Source organism: Crocodylus porosus, unplaced genomic scaffold (assembly GCF_001723895.1).
Source record: "Crocodylus porosus isolate Cpor-Errol unplaced genomic scaffold, CroPor_comp1, whole genome shotgun sequence".
Lineage (NCBI taxonomy): Eukaryota > Metazoa > Chordata > Crocodylia > Crocodylidae > Crocodylus > Crocodylus porosus.
In genome coordinates, this window is record NW_017728920.1 from 9,302,470 (window position 1) to 9,322,268 (window position 19,799).

General features: G+C 41.2%; 1 protein-coding gene across 1 annotated transcript in view; it reads right to left on the reverse strand.

Annotated features, from left to right (window-relative positions):
- Positions 1-218: 218 nt before the first annotated feature.
- Positions 219-19,799, reverse strand: part of DNAJB12 (DnaJ heat shock protein family (Hsp40) member B12) — a 31,414-nt gene continuing 11,833 nt past the window's right edge. Inside the window, exons 4-9 of the mRNA XM_019538564.1 lie at positions 15,722-15,907; positions 13,972-14,051; positions 11,451-11,560; positions 5,333-5,505; positions 3,746-3,896; positions 219-2,310 (exon numbers count right to left, since the gene is read on the reverse strand). Coding sequence (XP_019394109.1) covers positions 3,775-3,896; positions 5,333-5,505; positions 11,451-11,560; positions 13,972-14,051; positions 15,722-15,907 — 671 coding nt within the window. The 3' untranslated portion in view covers positions 219-2,310; positions 3,746-3,774. The remainder of the gene's footprint in view (positions 2,311-3,745; positions 3,897-5,332; positions 5,506-11,450; positions 11,561-13,971; positions 14,052-15,721; positions 15,908-19,799) is intronic.

The window sequence follows — 19,799 nt, forward strand, 5'->3', positions numbered from 1 at the left end:
TCCCAATTGAAACGAGAGTAAAATCTTCTCGTTTACTTTGATGCAAGGAGTTTCATTACAATATGGATGCAGATTCTTCCATTACTGCAATCAGGTTTACTCTGGTATAAAAGTTGCCCGTGAAAACAAGTAGCCATTATTGCCCTCACTTCATTTCCCCACAAATTACTGTCATACATCAGGCCCAGGCCCTGCATGGCACACACAGTCGGAGACTCTCACATTATAAACATTTATTTATAGATGTACAATTTTATAATCAATTGTAAATCAAGAAATACAGCTTCTGTGAGCATCCATTAGGATCTATGCTTTATTGCACATAACTCAGACCATCCATGATATCTACTTGAGAAATCAAAAGGTTTGGGTGGGCACTGGATAGAGTCCAATTTTGTAAAACATTCAGCACCTTCTGCAAACATAAGTTTCATTTGAATTCCCCAGTGAACTCTACATGCTGAGTAGCTTACACTACTACAAAGGGCATTTATTCCAAAAATATTTAGATTCCAACTGTACTCCCCTAGGAGACATGAGGGTGATCTTTCAATAAAAGAAATTAGATCAGAATAAATAAAGTAGAGTGATGGTAAGGCTTACAATTAACAGGAGGGCTCTCTGGCATTTTGTTAAATAGACAGCCAAAAAACTAAACAAAAAAACCCAAATTGATCTTCTGGATTTGAGAACAAAACCCTCTTGCGCACTCCTCCCAGCCCCAAATCATTTTACATGGCAACCATTGCTGCTTTGATAAATTTCCTCTTAAGGGAAGCCTGGGAGCTGTTTTTATAGAGATAACTTTAAAAAAAAAATGTAACAGCAGGATAGAGAAAAGTCCAGTTTATTCTACTAATGGTAACTTAGCTCGTTTGAATTTTGCTTCTCTTGGCGAGCATGACAAAGAGACATAATATAATCTCGAGCGCTATCCTGCTGCTCTAATTTGGGTCCTGAGGCCCGGCACTTAAACAATGTCCTGCTGCTGTAACCTAAATCTGATAAAAGCAGGTAAATGCAGGATTTTAGCAGCAACACTCCAGCTTCTAAATGCAAGGTTGGAAAAACCATTGCTATAAAATGGGTAAAAATTAGCTGTAATCTACTAACCGATTCACTGCAACGCCCAATTAAATAACTAATAAATAACCATTTCCCTCTTTCTGATCTCTCCTGAAAATGAGACCATCGCATAAACTTCTTTCAGCAGAAGCAACCAAAGGCTCTGTTTTTTAGGCATGTCCGTACAGGTTACAGGTTTCCTCAAAGAAACACCAGAAGTGCCCTGCCAAGGTACTGGCCATACTGCCGACAGGAGAGTGCTGGTGAATGAGGCATTCAAAGTTCAGGAGAAACAACAAAAGGACAAAGCTTATGGCAATCTCTATTTACAGAACTAATGGTACACACTGATTACAAGGCAAACTGCCAAAAAAATATTACGTACATATGCAAATTGAACACTGATGAGCTAAGACCGTTTTGGACAGTCCTCTCCTTGCTGAATGAGGTTCCAGCACCCAGCAGACCTGCCACCACTCACCCAGTAGACCTGCCACCACTTATGTCAACATAGCAAAAACAAATCAGTTTGGCCAATTTCACCAAGGTTCTTTCTTCCTGCAGATCTGAATTTTTTTTTAATAAAAAACCCTGAAACTCATCAATTCATATTTTTATCAACAACAGCAAAATAATGCAAAGTAATTCTAGTTTTAGTGTGTCAAATAGGAAAGGTTCAGAGATGGGCAGCACCAGAAACCGGTTGCAGCTCAGGCTTTAGTTTTCTGCCCAAATTAGTAAACTAAATAATTTAATCCACCCCCTGCATAGTTTAAAAGTCCAACATATATACAGCTATAAATTAATTCTAAATAGATTTTCTTTTTTTTTTAATTGGTTTCATTTCTAAAAGTCTTCCAAGTTCTCTCTCCATTCGAAGTGACCAGTGCAATCATGGAAGGATGTCCTCTGCTTCATGGCTTGCTGCAGTTTGGTATGGGAGTTTTTGTTTATTTTACACTCTATGTTTGTTCTCATGGTTGCTGTATCCTAGTAGAAACTAGACTGTCGCACTCTAGTGGTGTTGGAAAGAAGGGAAGAAGGCAGGCAGCTTTATTTCCTGTTCTAGCTGCTGCCTGAGACGTCTAACGCTGGAGACAGACAGACAGTGAGAGAGAAGAAAGAGGGCAGTTGTGCGTTGCTAATTCTCCAATTCCATTTTAATTTAAGGTTTGATTCTTTAAAACAAAGTCTGTCACCTTGGCTCAGTGCACTTCACCAAAAGTCTTCAGGCATTTCAAGAGTCTGGGAATAAAAGTGGTAACTGGGTCAGTCTCCAGTCAGTTATAATCACTTAACAGGAGAAACAAACACTTTCCAACCCCCATCCCCAAATTATAGGAAATACGTTTAACTGACATAACTGAGAATGCTAAAAGTAGTTCCTTTGTTTTTCAGCTATCCTCTTCCTCAGACTATGGACAGAGCTGGAGAGAGTTAATACAAGGCTCTGTATTTACTAAGAAAAAGAGCCCTTATCAAAACAAGATAGAGAGCATATCAAAGATAAGAAAAATTCCCAAACCAAGATGCACACTACAACGGCAGAGCTCAAGACATGCTCCTGAGGAACAGCTCCAAGGACCAGGTTTTCCAATGCACTCCCACTGCCCACAACAGAACAAAACCAAAACCAAACCACTCCCAAATATCCCAAGTTGCTTGTATATATAAATCAAGTATCCATATGTCCAACATCCACAATAACTTTCTGGCAAGTGCAAAAGACACGTAGAGACCTGAAACTTGGATACTACACCATAGGCTACTGTCTAACAAGCCCTCACTTTCAATTATATTTGTGGGACATAGGGACCGGCCTGTGTGTTTTACATTCATCTGTTAGTTTCTGAGACGTGAAGCCTCTTGTCTCTGTAAAATTAAACCAAAGAATTAAAGAGAAGTGAGACTCCAAATCCTGTGCCAAATTTAACTTTTTTTTTTTTTTTATACAGACCTTTGAGCCAACTAATGCTAGTTTCACTTGTGCTCCTCTGAACTATTGCCAAACCACTTTAGCTCAAATTCTTCAAGCCATGGCCCAGCGGAGAGAGCATGAATCTCTAATACTCATGGTTGACTTCATTATTTTTCCAGTTCAATAAAGCCAGGAGTCTATACAACCTGCTATGTATAGTGAGAGCTTGGTTTGTTTTCACTGAATGTCAGGGGAAGACAACAGGAGGCAAGGAATAGCTGGTCTTATAGGAGTCTATTCCTTATGATCCCTGTGTTCATATTTCCTTAAGTGCTCTCGATACAATTCATTTTTTTTTCAATAAGATAGGCAAAAGAAGCAACAAAATCTATTCATAAATGCATGACCATCAGTTGCAAGAACTGGTAAAGTAAGGAATGTTTGCCCAGTCAAAGCAATGGGTGACAATGTTTCAAATCAATATTTGACAAGAATTCAGCTAACTCACAAGCATACGCAGGCCTTTCACTTTGCTCCCTGGAAGCCAACACCACCAATACTATAGGAAAAATAAGTAAGCCTGGGGAGCACCAGAGGCACTGACATGCAAACATCCCAGATGGGTTCCGCTTTCTCCCCGTTACACATGTGCATCCAGAGGAGAGACCCACAAAGATCTGGATCTCAAACAGAGATTTAAATATGTATAAAAATCATTGATGGGCCATGCTGAAGTGTCACAGGGAAATCACCAGTTCGTACTTAGACCTCCACGGAGGGTCTGGCAGCAATTATCCATGCATGGAGGCTTGAACTTCAGACAACCTGCTACAGCTTGGAGTGCCCATCCTCTGTGCTCTCTGGTACAGATCTGAATCTCCAAAGTAGCGTGCCCGGTATAATAAGCCTTCCTCTGAAAAGAAAAAAATCCAGTCTTTAAAAACAGGATACGAAGTGTGATCTATTCAATAAAGCCACATCTTACCAGCATCTCTCTTTCCTGGACTAATTTCAATGGGAACAGGATGGGGTCTCAAGTTCCTCAAAGCCAGATGAAGTACAGTGCAAGACTAGGGAATGCCTGATGTCCTCTGGGACAGAATGCATGTGATCTCTGGCAGTAGACCTTTAAAAAATTATCTTAAGGAAACCTTTAGGAACTGAAGGAGGGACAGGAGGTAACCCTAGTGTGTGTGTGTGTATCGAAAAGGGACCAGCCCAGTAACATAGGAAAGAACATGGTAAAGTTACCATGATCAGCAGCAGCACCACCCTCAGTCTGCTGTGCTGCCCTGGGCAGGTTGCCTCCTGAACTAGAAGCTTAGTAGCCACCACCTCACTCAGTATTACTTACTACTTGCCCAAAGAGCTGTGTGGACATGGCCACACTGCTGCTGATTTAGGAGAGCATCACTGCCAAGCACAGAAAGTTTACCATGTAGACGTGAGGATGAAGGATCAGAGCTTATCACTCTGTTTTTCTAAGGCCAGCAGAGCATTGCATCACTCAGCAGCAACTAATCAAGACGACTCACAGTAGCTCCAAGAAGCTCCAAAACGAGTCACATCAGCACTTCTTGATTAGAAAGATGGTCAGGAGGCAGGGCTCCAAGAAATCTTTGGAATATCTTCTTTATCCCACACAAGCAACAATGCAATGCAGCTCCTACTCTGGGCATTACTCCAAAGCAGCTGTAATCATTTGCTTTTGCACGTTTTGCAGCATGAGCTGGATCCCACCATATGCCAGGGCAGATGGATACTGAATCTTATTCCCAAAACAAACATTTGACTAGGGGCCAGCAGAGGATACCCTAGAGTCAATAAGACATATTCTTGAATAATAGAAACAAGTTATATGTTCACCTGAAAACTTTTGAAAAATAAAAAGGATTCCTTTTTCACCTTCTAGACCCTGATGCGACTCAGACAGTGTGGGCTGCACATATGGTACATTTACACAAAATCACTTTGTTCTGAAAGAACACAATAACTGCAGTGCTATACAAACACAGGAGGAAACACCTGAATCACCTGGCCCTAACTTCCCCATCACTCAGGAAAGCAGAAAATGCCACTTATATCCCACCACATGGCAGAGGAGCTCCACAGCACACAGGAGCTGCACTGATCATTTCTTTAATATGGTTTTAAAAACATGAAGATAAAATTTGTAAAGGAGTTGCAGATGAAGAGCTCAGGAGAATCCTCTAGCTCTGTGCATCAATGTAACTATGGAAGAACAATTAGGTTTTGTATTTCAGTGTCTAGGCAAGGACTCCTTTCTGAAACAGATCAGGCTTAAAAGGGTACTCACAAAAGGCTTCTCTCCCCCACCATGCTACTTACTCTGTTGCTTTTCCTTCCAGCAGTTATTTCTAAGATTCGCAATGTAGTCATCTTCCACACTTCTCTCAACATTTTTCAGGTTTGTGCCAGTGTACTCTTCTGCAAAGTTCTCAGTTACATAGTAAACTACTTTCAAGTGCTCAGTCACCCTCCTCTGTACATGCCCAACAGACCTACGGCAGGGAGAAAAATGAAAACAGTAAATGGTGGTATTCAGGTGCAGAGTAGTTAAGTTGCAGTCTCATTATGAGCAACACAAAACCTGCAATATCACACTACTGAAAGGACAAATTATCCTGATGCACTTCCTATTTTGGTAAGGAAAAAACATCTCTGTTTGTGCGAGACTGACAAACATTTTACCAGAAAGAACTAAAACTGACTTGGCCAGCTCATCAGGATTCCTATTAGCTTGTGTGCTTCCTTTGGAGTGCTGGTGTATCTTGGAGACTGGCTGACAGAGAACTCTATGAATTATTTAAAATATGGAGCTTATTGCAATCTTCAACATCCCATCAGTTCTTGAAACTCTCACTATGTCCTTCCCACACATACAAGCCTCCTTCTCACTGTGCCCCAAAAATGCTCTGTCTGGTTATGAACCTTTGAAGTTGATGCATCTCAGACCAAGGCTTTTGACAAACAAGCAATTCAGAAATGTTTAGAAAATTAAGCAACAGCGTAGGCCATAGCAGAACAAAGACACTGCTGACAGCTAAGCCTGCTCAACAGGGCTGCCTACCTGACGAATCCAACCTCTTTGGTCCTCATACTGCAGATCTCTCCTAAATCAAAGAGCAGAGAGGGATAGTTTGCTGTTCCTTGCAGCCTACTGCAGCACCCACTATTGCAGCAGAAAATGGATCACATTCCTCAGACCCCAGCTTTATCCAGGACCATGAAAAATAATATCTACACATAAGAGGTTTTCTTGTTCTGTGACAGCATTTCCTCTGGAGTAGCACTCCATGCAGAGCTAATGCATGTACGGTACTCCTCAGATAGCCCCACCAGCACTTCAGTAAACCTAGAGATGTTCGCTAAAGGTTTGCCACTGCACTGACCCAGAAAGTGTCTATTCATGAATTTAATCAGGTGTAACTTCACTCTCAGGCAAACCCTGAGATACTAGCTGGCCACTAAATAGATAAATAAAAGCATTAATAGTTTTTAGGCATTTATGCCACAAAAGAGGCTTGAAAGCCACTTCCCTTTTCTAAATAACAGTTCACTCAGCTCCCTTTTCAGTACACCATCTGAGGCATGAGAAGGTGCAGGAGAATGACCCTAATATATTCTCCAGCCAGAAACCGCTTCATAAGGGCAAAAAAGGTAGATTTTTTCAATCTTGTTTAACAAGTTTGGCCGGGCCGGAGTGCCGAAAAACACCACAATGCCTACCTCCGAAGGTGCTAGAGTGCTGGCACGGCAGAAAAACAAAATGAGGGCAAGGGGTACATGGCAGGATGCCCTGCTTGTGCCCCTTGCCCCTCAGCCAAAGCCCCTGCCCCCCACCCAAAGCCCCTGCCCTCCAGCTCTACTGCCCCTTGCCCCGCCCCCAGCTCTACTGCCCTGTGCCCTCCAGGCAAAGCCACAAGGCTGGGAGACAGCTGCCACTGCAACCAGAAGAGCTTTTCTGCCCTGTGCACACTGCGACACCAGCGAGCCACCAGTAGGGCTTCCCCACCCAGCAGGGGGCTCACAGGGAATAAAAAGGAAGCTGCCAGCCAGCCCCGTGTTGAGTGCGGATTCCCTGCCCAGAAGAGAACTAGCTGGGACCTGTCCCACTTCCAGGGCAGTAGCCAGTGAGCCCAAGGCTGGGCACGGTGCCCCTGGCTGCCAGCGAACCCCCACCCAGCAGGGGGATCACTGGGAGCTGTCCCACTTCTGGAACTTGCCCTGCTGGACAGGTCCTGGCAAGCCCCCTGCTGGGCTGCTTGGCTCCCAGCTCCTGTGGGAATCCCTGCCCAGCAGGGGGCTCCCTGGTAGTTGCCCCAGAAGCAGGATAGCTGCTGGAGAGGCCCTGGCTGAGTGGGGAAGCAGAAAGCTCCCCAGACAGCTTCCCAGGAGCCGAGAGCCAAGCAACACCAGGACTGTGGGGAGCTGGGAGCCATACAGCACTGGGATGGGGAAGACAGAGAGCAACCCCATCTTAGCGCTGATTGGTTCCCAGCTCCTGGGGGAAGCCAGGAGCCGAGGACTCCTAGGATCAGGGACAGAGAACTTCCTTGTCCCCTGTGGCCCCTGCTGGTGTGACTGATAGGGAGCAAATTTGTTTCTGGTCAGTGTCTAAATGAGCAGTACTGCACAGCAGCTAATGTGCAGTTAATCTACTACCTGTATTTACAGGTAGTAGAAAACCATGCATTAGCTTAATTCACTGTGCTGTAGCTGCTGTACATAGTCACACAGTGATGCCTTACTGCTCAGTAGATCAGTCTACTGCGCAGTAAAGTGTCTCATGTAGATGCGCCCACTTTCCTATGATCCTAGTTTACTGAACTTCATGCACAAAACCATAGAGCCTGTCACCTAAAGCTACACAAGGAACACGACCTGGGCATGTGCCACTAGGCAATAACTAATTATCAAGGGGTTATAGATTTAAAGATTAGAACAAGTAGAAGATTTGGTATTGAAAAATACTGCACAAGGAGATTTATGAAGGTTAACGACTGACAAAAGGGTGTTTCTGTCAGTTCTGGAGGTCCTCTCTCATTCTCAATGGTGGCATTTTGTAATCTTAATCTTCCAGTTTTTCAGTCACGTTCTAACCTCCTGGTCATCATCACTACATCAGTCTGCACTCGTCTCCCAGAAGCCATAGCAAAGGTAATATTTTCATGAGAAGTGATGAAGTGGGGAAGGCTCGCAGGCAATCTAGCAGCACCGCCTACTGGCACACAATACATTCGCACATTGCTGCCAGAGCTCCACTGACCCAGAGGGTTTTGTTCTGCATGCTCAGTTTTACTCAAACAAGACAACAGGAAGCCTTTTCTTCTGGCATTGTTGCCTGCTGCATGAAAAGTCTAATTTGTTTCTCATGAATGAACCCAAGGATTTGGTGATTGGTTCTTTTTTCTGTCCTTGGCAATGCAAACGCACTTCAGCACAGTACTCTGGCAGGGTGGAGAAAGCAGCTCAGAAATCAGAAGCAAGTGCCAATGCTGAGCCAGGAAACATACTGTGACCCTGCAAGCAGCATCTTAGTTTGATAAGTGAAAAACAGTGGCTAAAGCCAAACACTAACTTGAAGAGCAAAATAATTCTGAACAGCTAAGCTTGAGTGTGGGCCTTCCAAATGTGTAGAGCTCCAAGGGGGCTCCCCTGCACTGAAGGGGTTGGAATTGGATGACAAAGGAATGGCTGGAACTAAGAGTTCTTGCTCCTCCAATGGCTGAGCCAGAAAACAATAGTTGAATGACACCCAACTAAGCTCCCACAACTGACTGAAAGGTTTTTCACACCTCCCTACCAGTGCACTACATATGGACAAAACTTCTTACTGTTGCTATTGTCACAAAAATAACTTTACAGTATATTTACTCTCTCAATGAATCTAATCAAATGGGTCCAGTGTAAAAAGTCAAAACATGGTATTTTAGCCATCATTCCCACAAATTGGCCTGGAATCCAAAAGTTAAGCCAGACTCTTTCAGGGCTTTACCTCACAAACAGAGTCTAATCAATGAAACTAAGGACCCCACCTACAATAACAATACTATCTTACAACTCCCCTTTTATTTACCCACGAAAAACTTCCAAATGTATGTGTATAACACCTTGTATTTGAAGCCATGCCTAACTTTAGCCCAACTGTGCAGTTAGTCCAATAAAAGATATCACTTACAAAAATCCTTGCCTGGTATATAATTTCTGGGACATCTCAGTTACAACATTACTCCAACACCATCGCATACACATACACAGGCACCCCACTGCTGTACCAAAAGAATAACTCATGCAACCCAGCCATCAAGAACACTAATATAACCTTGCACTGACCTTACAAACCTAATAAAACTACCAATTTGTTTGTTGTTAATAATAACATCAACTTTCAAGACAAAATGGGGAGATGCTGTAGTACAGGCACACCTATGACCCACGGACTGCATTCGGCCCACAAAGAGGTCCAATGCAGTTTGTGGAGGTTCCAATCCAAAATGGGGGATCAGTCTTGAGGAGCTATGTCATCCCTGCAGAGCTTCTCTTTGCTGCAGAGGGGCACGGAAACTGGCAGCTAACCACTCGGAGGGGGCAAGGGGAAAGACTTCCGGCCTGCAGCAGTAACTGGGTTTTAAATTCTGGCCTATCCCACCAAAGGGCTTGTGACCCCTGTTATAGCCCATTTTACAACAAGGCAGGTTTATAATCACCACTTATTTGTCCATGTTTCATTGCAGACTTCGCAAACAGGGCTTTTTATTTTCAATAAGTAAATGGCACCACCTCTTCTAATGAAGAAGTCAAATAAAACCTGCTGCTTCTTCTGGTGGGAATAAAAACCCTATATCTGAAGTACAACGGTGGGAGCAACCTTTCCAATTTCTATTTGTGTGCTACTCCTGACTGAGATCTTTGGCAGTTGCAGTTCTCTAGAAGGGCAAACTGATGTCCAGATAGGGGCCTTGCAAAGGTAAAAACTTGAAAACGCTTTTAAAATGCACAATATATTCATAGCCACATGAACATGATGCGCATATAAGGACTAAAAGAGTAATACAGTCTACATCCCTTTTTCAAACTATGCCCATTAAGAAGAAGCATGGCTTACATTCCCACACCACCCGTTTTCCTCCCCAAATTCAGGTGTAAAATACTTGGAATAACCCACAAACTTTTAAATTTAGCAAAGTGGTAGATTTTAACATGTCTGATGCCCTATGTTAGAAGTTTTGATCTTCTGGTCAGATTTTAGACCACATCTATAACACGAAATGTAATATATTTTCCAGCCAGAGTTATCATGATAAGGAATATAGCACTTCATTTAGCTGTTACAGAACTGTTTGGAAAACTCTAATTACAGGGTTTAACACCAGTTGGCATTCTGGCTTTCCCAGTGCTCTAAACATTCACTGATATTAACTGATGAAGTTCCCTATGTTCATTGGATTAGGAAAGGGTTATTATTTCTCTACAAATTTATTTAGATTGTTTCACAATGATGAGCAATTCTGTAACAGTTCTTTGTCTACTCTATTTATATACCTTGTCCTGGGGTTAAAATACTCCAATGTTTCCATGGAGAACATTGAAATTGTTGTTTGTATTAAAAGCTAAACAAGGCTTTTGATACTACCCACAGAACTCACCTGAATCTAGCACCTGTATTTGGTTAGAGCTCTCTGAAGTCATTTAGTCCAGACCTAAGTGCAGGACAGCTCCCTCCAGTATACCTAGCATTTTGCTAGACATCACTGTATCACCATCCTTGATCTTTACTTGGATAGAAGTGATTAGAAGTGAACATAAAGCCTGTGCAACACACCCAATTTCACACTTGTATCCTTCGTGTCCCAGGGAAAAGTGCGATACTTTACAATGGCTCTAGAACCCTCTGGGGTTCTGACATGTGGCTTGCAGGATCCATGGCCCTGAACTGAACATTACAAGAGAATCTCAAGGATTCTCTGCATTCATCACCCGAGTAAGAAGTCTTTCGTCTCAGGTTTGTTTGCTAGACCTTACAGCAAGTTCAGATAGATCCCAGAATATTCTTCTCATCTCAGCAGTTCTAAGATTACACATGTTATCCCAAACAGAAATAGTCTATGGTGATGAAGAGACCTGAAAAGTGCCATGGTCTCTTACAGCCAAGATCTACCAAGAGTGAAAAAAACATGGTTGGAGAGGTTTCTTTTAATGAACTGATTTCCTGGCTATGCTCAGTGGTAATGATAGACCTCAGTGTCATCCTCTTCAACAGCCAGGAAACAGCATGTAATGTTAAAATCACCTCTGCAACGCAGTAGCATACTAGGAAAAGAGATATAAAGCACACCCAAATGGAAAACACACAAAAATCCAAACTACTAGTATGCCTGTTCTCATTTCAAACCCTTCCCCATGCTCCCAGCCCAAGTTATGTATTAAAATAGTGAGTACTAACGGTCTGTGGCTCAAGCTGTAAGGTGGACTGGAGACCATCATCTGGCTGAGAGCTGACACAATGATCAGGATGAGAATAGGCATCAGCTGGACAAACAAGCCAAGGCCACCCTGAGGGAAAACAGAAATACACACTGGAATGTCATCAATTCATTTACAAGCACAGATTTATTGAACAGCTCCCCCTCTTGTCTCCCTCCCCCACCAAACTCAGCTGTATTGTGCCCTTGATGTTAGCAGGAGATGTGCACGCGACTCAAATGCACAGTGGGACTCACTCTTCTACAAAGTTAAAAAGAACAAAGAATGTTGAGGGCACATTTTCAAAACAGTTTAAGAGAAGTTCCCTGCCCGGTGACTCTTCCTAGTACTAATGGTAGTCACTACTTTGGAAATATACCTGTAAAAACCAAGGTCTTCTAGCTCACCCCTGTGCACCCTCATTTTGAGAGAGAGTTTAGAATGGTTTATATTAATCTTATATAACACCATATATATTAACGAGCATTTGCTGATGCACTTTTCATATTCTAACTCAGTCTACAGAAATTGGTACCACAGCATTAGATAGAACGTGCTTTCCATTTACTAATCTACCAAATCATATCTGTTTCAAATCTTGGATTCCCTCTCACTCTAGTCTAGAACAACTGTTTCATTAAGCTTAAGAAAGGAGACACAATTGCCTTTTCTTTGAATATACTGTAGATCATCCCAAAGATTAAAGGCCTTCAAAGCCATGAAAAAGACTTGGGTTAGATCCATGGCTGCTCTCTCTCTACCCCCACCTCCCACCCCATTTCCCTGCCCAGAGGGGACAGAGAATGCTAGAGAGACCTCCATAATAGAAGGAGGTACAGAAGTAGTTCAACATTTCTATGAAGTGCCTCCCTTGGCTAATTAAAGTTCTACCCAATCAGAAAGATAATGATACTGGAATTTTAGATTAAAAGGGTCTGTCCTAGGTCTGGTGTTGTTTAATATCTTAATGATTTGGGATTGAGTGCACACTTAGCAAATCTGCAGATAACACCAAGTTGGGTTGAGAATTTGAGATGCAGACACTTGGAGGGAGGTAAGGGTAACATGATTTATAAGGATAGGCTGAAAGAACTAGGATTATTTAGTTTGCTCTGGATTTTCAATGAGCTGATGCAGTGTACAGGTTTAGTTACAAAAAAAAACCTGGGAATTTACAGCTTTGCAAAACCCGCTGAACAGGTCAAGTATTTTGACTGTCCGCTTTCAAATGACTTTCTTTGTTTTCCCGGCATTCTTGGATAATCACAGCTTCAAACGGCCCTGATGAAACACTACTGCATGGTAATTCTTGGAAACACCACATTTTAGCTAACGAAATAAGGAGGAATGGGTACAGATGCTGTGAGGACTGAAGTGTAAGGCAGGAAAATATTTTGGAATTCAGACCTGGACAAATTAGAAAGAGTCCAGTGGAGAAGAACAAAGATGATCAGAGGTTTGGGAAACTGTCTGGGATTATTTTGTCTAGAAAACACTGAGGGGGAATATGGTAACAGTCTTCAAATGCCGAAGGGGTAGTTATAATAAAGAGGATGGTAGCAGACTATATTCAGTGCCCAGAGGGGACAGGACAAGGAGCAACTGTCTTGAATTGCAGCATGGGAAATTTACATTGGATATTAGGAAGAATGTTTACTATGAGAGTGGTTAGGTACTGGAACAGAGTACCTAGAGAGGTTGTATAAGCTCCATGCTTGGAAATTTTTAGAAGCAGGTTAGACACCGCTTGTCTGTGATAGTTTAGAGTGGTATGATCCTGTTTGGGGGTTAGACTAGATCAGGAGTTGGCAACCTCTGCCCCCTGGGCTAGATCCAGCATGCAAAGAGATCTGATTTAGCTTGTGGTGACAGAGGCACTTTACCCTGTGCAGCATCCCCTGCACAGCACCCAGCACCTGTGTGCTTACTACTGCACCCTGTACTTGTCACTGCCAATGTCAAGAGCAGTCCTTGCACAGAGCAGAAAGGGCTGTGGCACCATAGGAAATCAGTGGCCTGTGACGATGGCTGGGTCACAAGTTTGCCCTTCTTAAAGCTTGCTGACCCCTGGACCAGATGACCTCCTGAGGTCCCTGCTCAGCCTTACTGTTCTATGACACTAGGGTTTAAGTAGAAAAAAACCCAAACTTTAGTTTATATTTAATTAAAAGTGCAGTCACCATGTACTAATGCTGTATTTCTGGATGCCATATTTAAACAGAAAACAACATTTGGATCCCATTTAAACAATGAGATTAATCTGAAGGGTTGTGCCAGTATATGTATGAAAGCCATACGAATACAATTGTCAATAAATAGAACAGGAAACTCCAGTGTAAACTCTCAAGCAAATTCAGTTGCCACGGCACTAGAAAGTTGCCCTTACTTGTCTAGAATAGTTTAATACAATGGGTACAAGCAATTTTGTTGGTTTTCAAACATGAAAAAACCCTTTTTCTTTCTCCTCGGCCTTACATCACCCTGCTGTCCTCTCTACTTACATCACCCTGATGTTCTCTCCTGTCCTGCCTCTGATGGTAGGTATATCGCATCCTGCCATTGCTGTACACATGAACATTACCTGTGGGAAAATAAACCTATTAAGAGGAGTCCAGAACACCTTGATACTGTTATCAGCTAGCTGAGGGGTGATGAAAAACAGAATAATCAAGCGCATTCTATTGTATCCTGCCTGATAAAAATGCAACATCTGGACAGATTAGGCACTAACAAACCACAGTGAAATTCAGAATTTTCACTAAAAAGAACTTGAAACAATGTATCTAGTTTTGCCACCAGGCACTAACTGCAGTGTCTCCCTAAAAAAAACAATAACGGAGGTGCCTTTTATTAGTTTATTTGACACGGCTAGCTGAAGAGTGACCTTGGGCTGTGAGGATGAACAGCTCCTTAATCGCTGCTGAACGGATCTGGATGGAGAATTTGAACTCAGTGTCAAGTAAAAATGGAGGAAATGATTTGCAAACTCCAAAATTAAACAACAGTATTACCAGAGGAGACTTATTCTCAAGATGGGAAAGTACCAAACATATTTCCTTGAAACCTAATTGGTGGTGATTGCAGGGCTCCACTGAAGGACATCAGGGGGTAGAGAAACGCTGTATAAGACTCTTCATTACCATGCATGGTTTAAATTTAGATTTTTTTTTTTTAAAAGTGTGTATATATAATGTGCAATTTTCTTAGTTTGACAAACAGAAAAATGGTTGCCTTTTTGTAATTAAGCAGACAGAATTCCTACTACTTACCAAACTAGATTTGAATATACCACTAGCCCGTTTTTAATTCATAACATAATACGAGTAGAAGTTATAACCATATCAGCATTCAATAGCCCAACGGCTTCCTTCCCTCAAATGTAACTGTTATAGACATTAAAATGAATATAGCACCCCTGTAAGTACTTAATATTTCATTATTTCCCTGAGTACTTCTTTTACCATTAGTTAGGGTTAGAGTCTAGTTACTAATGTAGTTTATATGCCAGAATCCAATGTATTTACTTCTCTGATTATCCAGGGCATGTTAAGTGGCATGGGGACTTTTCTCTGGAAAATAATTTGTTTTCAAATTTAAATTAAATCTCTATCTTGTCTTAATAAATTGATTTTAATGGTGACCAATGAACATAGAGGATTATAGCAAAAACTCTTTTCCTCATGAGTTTATATATGCAAGATACAAAGGTAATTTCATTTTGAACAAATTTAATTTATTTTCTAGGAATAAGTATTTTGGATTATTTGTTATGAATGATAGAAAAATAGGGTGAAAGAAGCAGAATTCGATACCTACTGGTTTCAGTATTTACATTGTGCAGAACAGCAAGTGAGAAGAGTTTTAATTTTTGGAGAAAAATACCAACTAAAAATAGGATTTTTCAAGTGGCATAAAAGTTGTTTAAAAAATGTTCAAGCCCAAACTGAAAAAAGGCCAATGTGATCAGCATGCAGTCAATTACTCCTAAGAAATTTAGCTCTGTTGATGCTGCCTGCTGGTTGGATAACTATCATGTGTAAGGTTTTCAGAGCTCAAAACTTAACAATTCTGGAAGCTTAGAAGTTTTAGTCACTCTCATCAAGCTAGGCTGCCAAAAGGAACAGATGCCCGCTCCCACCCTTATGTTGCCAAATAAACTTTCACTGAACTTCTGTCAAAAGGAGGGCTAGAAAAGTAGACAAGTGAAATCTGCCCTGTATCAGATCCCACAGAATATATTAATAGGCTTACTAGAAGGAAAACCACCACCAAAGAACATGTTGAAGAGATCTTCAGGTGAGATGTCAGCTTCAAATCCACGGTGAAAATCTGCATGACTGTGTCCATGTCGTGTAGGGTTGAGTTTCTCATCTCCAAACTGGTCATACTGCTTCCTCTTTTCTGTGTTGCTCAACACTGCATATGCATTACCAATGGCTGAAATATTGGCAATAGGGAAATTATTAGCCTCTTTCTCCTAGTAATAATATACCCTAAGCCTCCTGAAGAATTCTTTGGCTAGCAAACTGGCAGATCCTGTGCTTCATGATACAGATTAGAATATCAGCCAACCACCCTTCTTAAAAGAGTACTAAACACCCCAAACTTTGACACCCATTGTGTATCTATATGATGAATGTGGACAAAACAAAAGAACCAGGCTATTAACTCAAACAGTGCAAACCAAGACTCAATACCCAAATGCAATGCCAAACAGATATTGGGTCTGCAAAGGAATCCTTCAGATGAAGCAGAAACTACAAGTTTGCTGAAGTTTGCTCAAGGCTAATTAAAAAAAATCAACTAAGAACTAATTTCCACGTCAATCTATTAAAACATGAAAACCAATAAGTTAAAGTATGGTTTTATTTGGGAAAAAAAGAGATGATACTACGGTATTTGATGTTTATTAGCTAAAAGCATAACTGTAGAAGTCACATCATGACCCAAATATAGAATGACTGGATAAAAGTCCAGTGCACTGCAGACTAAAAGTCTAAGAAAAATTTCCATAGGCAAGAAGGAAGAGGAAAAATTATGCAGGCTAACTGGCATTGTGACAATGGAAAAGTACTGAAACTCAACCCCAGTCACTTCTCCTGATGGCCCTCCTTCTCTCTCACCTGACTAACCATCCTGTACAAATGCTTATTTGTTGTTTAACCATTTCTACATTTCCATTTTCTTTTCTTTACATGTATTGATCCATCATTTTCCCTCACTAGCAACCTGCCTGGGAGTCTTTGCATGATACTTATTAGGGAGGAGAATACCTGTACTGGACCTAACTCATTAAAAAAAAAAAGTGAGGGGAGAGATGGGAAAATTAGTTATACTAGATATATAAATGATAAAACTTTCCTATGTAGACAAGCTCTAAGATTCAGCTCTTTTACTACCAGGTTCAGCTTTAAGTTTCTTTTTAGAACCAAGATTTGGAGGGTAGAAGATGTAATATTAATAAGTGCTCGATTTAAGAATAAATGTTAACTAGTGCACACAACTCAAATGTGAAGCTGTGCTAGAAAAGTCAGCTGCCAGCAAATTAGGCTATTCTAACTGTTCAGAGTGCAAACAACATTGTTAAGTAACTCAAGTGGAATAATTTGATGTCTGGGTTTTGTCCACAACATATATTTTTATTGACAAAGTACAAGAAGCTTCTTATGTTGAACATAAGTCTAGCAAAAAGTGGTCCAGGTAAGCCTTTCTTCTTCTGTAAGCCAAGGCTAGTAATGCAACCCAACTCCAAGAGAGAGAGTGGGGTATTGCAACTATGAAATAAGACAGTCTCAAGATAAAATGCAGACTCTGTCAAGGCATCAGCTAATACATCAATACTAGGAAAAAACTAACTAGAATCTCCAAAGCACTGCACAGTTCCCCTTTGGAACCAAACAGATAGATGTCAGCAGGCACTGTGAAGTAGGTGCTAATAAGGGGCAAAATGGACTGGAGAAACAGTGAGATAGGGATCTAAGGAGAGATAACATCACAGCAGACGATTCTGCAATGCAGGATAAAGTGCACCTTGCTTAATACACCAAGGTTTGATATGCAACTCTTGTCAAAGCCTCCAGTAAATAGGATTACTTAAGACTACAGGTGAAGAAACCTGCCTTTTGCCACTTCGCAAGGACTGAAGAGTAAACTACTGAAGAAAGCTTAATGGTGAGCACTAGGTGGATGTCTATGTATACATGTTGATTTAATCTAGACCCAAAAGCACAGAAAAAGCTCTCACAGGTAACTGCAGGGTCAGCATACTATTTGCTTATGGCAACACATTTTTTAGTCAGAGATTTAAGGCTTAAGACGACTGAACAAACCCCATATCAGACTTTTGCTACTGAATTTATGCCAATATGAAACACTTGGCTGGCTATCAAATAATATAACAACATGCACACTTCAAAATAGACTTCCTCCTTTATGCACATTGAAGCCTCGCTTATTTCACTCCCAAGCTACCTGGCTAGAATTGGACGTGCTATATAAACAGAGTTCCATTCTCCAGAGTGACATCAAGTAGTTCTCTGGGTTTTTTGCTACATGAAATTTGCAAAGTTTGCAAATAAAGATCCAGGTTTTCTAACATTTACCCATGGACACTCACCCTCAGCTCAGGATCAAACTGGGTAGCTTCTATTTTACCTATAACCACCATTGATAACCTTTCTGCAGACCAGATTATGCCCTCTATGATAAATGTGCAAGCTCACTGTTTTCTGTGCAGTTTGAGAGGTGCTTCTGAGAACATTAAATAAATAAATAAATAATAAATAACCTACCCAGCTTGATTCTGAGCTCAGAGTGAATTTGCAACAATTTCCAAATTTGTGACCTAAGCAAGTTTTAATGCTAGTTCAGAGTAAGTGTGTTTTCCTTAATAAATTACATCTTTCTACAGAGTTATCATAATGGGCCAAACTCATCTTTCATGTAACTCTGCTGATTTCATTTGGGTGATACCAGGGATTTACCTGACTCACAGCTGATTACAGAGTAATCATGATCACCAGGCAAAAGTCACTGAAACTCAACAATGAAAGTCTCCTAGTTCCTTCTGGTAAAACCTTGACATAAATGAAAGATGCAACTGTAACACAGAGGAAGATGTTAGGCATCATTAAACTTGAGAGGAAAGAGAATTATTCAGTTACCTAGCATGAAATTCTGAGACTGTAGGACTGTTTCCTACTGTATTTATTAGTGCTTTGTTTTAGTCTAGTTTTAAATTGTCAAACTGACCAGGCTTTTCATGGAAAAATATTCCAGTTTAAGAGATCTCCTTACCCACGAAACGTCCATTTTGAGGACATATATAGGACCTAAAAATGAGTCTGTTTACAATTTTAAGTAATTTGTGAATTTTTTAAAGCTTGATTAGTGCTCATTGCATAACTGATTGAGTCACACATTGCAGTCAGTCTATCACCTAGATTTCTATATAGGAATGTGTGGGTATTGTATGCGACTATCATTGAGCATCTGCCACAAAATCTGGATCCATATTACCTGGCTGACTAGAATGTTCACTGGGTGGTAGAATTTAAATGGTGTAATTGGCTTCTCTGATGCCAGTTCTGAAAAGGGCAATTTTTTGCTAGACAAAATCTCCAATAATTTTTTTCTTTTGTTAATTAGTTAAAACACTTGCAAACCCTGTAGTCAGTATAGCAGGACTCTTCCATATAACTGCAGTTATAAGTGACAAAGGGCTACTACCCCAAGAGCTGACTCCTTACACTACTTATTGGTTAGAAACTCAACAACTGTCAAACAGGTTTGCTGGTCCTTGGGTGCATCCCAACACCTTGTTCCAAGGGTTAGCACTTCGAAATCTGTTGGAGTGCATGGAGTTGCAGTCCCAGACAAGATACGTGACAAAAGGTAAATGGAACATGCCTCCTGCTCGTGAGGAAGATAAGGGTCAAGGTAAACCACAGAAGGAAGTTGCTTCCCAGTTATCTGGCAGGAGGCCTAAAGTATAGGCAGGAATAGCTACTTACAAGTGTTTGCTTTCTCCCTTCTTCCTGGTAGAAAGTGGGACAAGTCCTTGTTACTCCATGCTAGTATTATTTGAAACTTTTATTATGTTTTGCTAGTACTAAAAGTAGCCCCCAAAAAAGAAACCTGGAACTAGTGGCTGGCTGGAGCACCTTTCTACCACCCTTACCCTTTACTGCTGGCTGTCTTCATTATTTTTAACAATCCAACCTAAAGTTAATTTATTGTTTTAGGAATTTTTGGCTGAGGTTGCAGCATTTAGACTTTCTGCCAGCCCAAATATACCACTGTCAGCTAGTGATTAAGTACAGCTCATCAT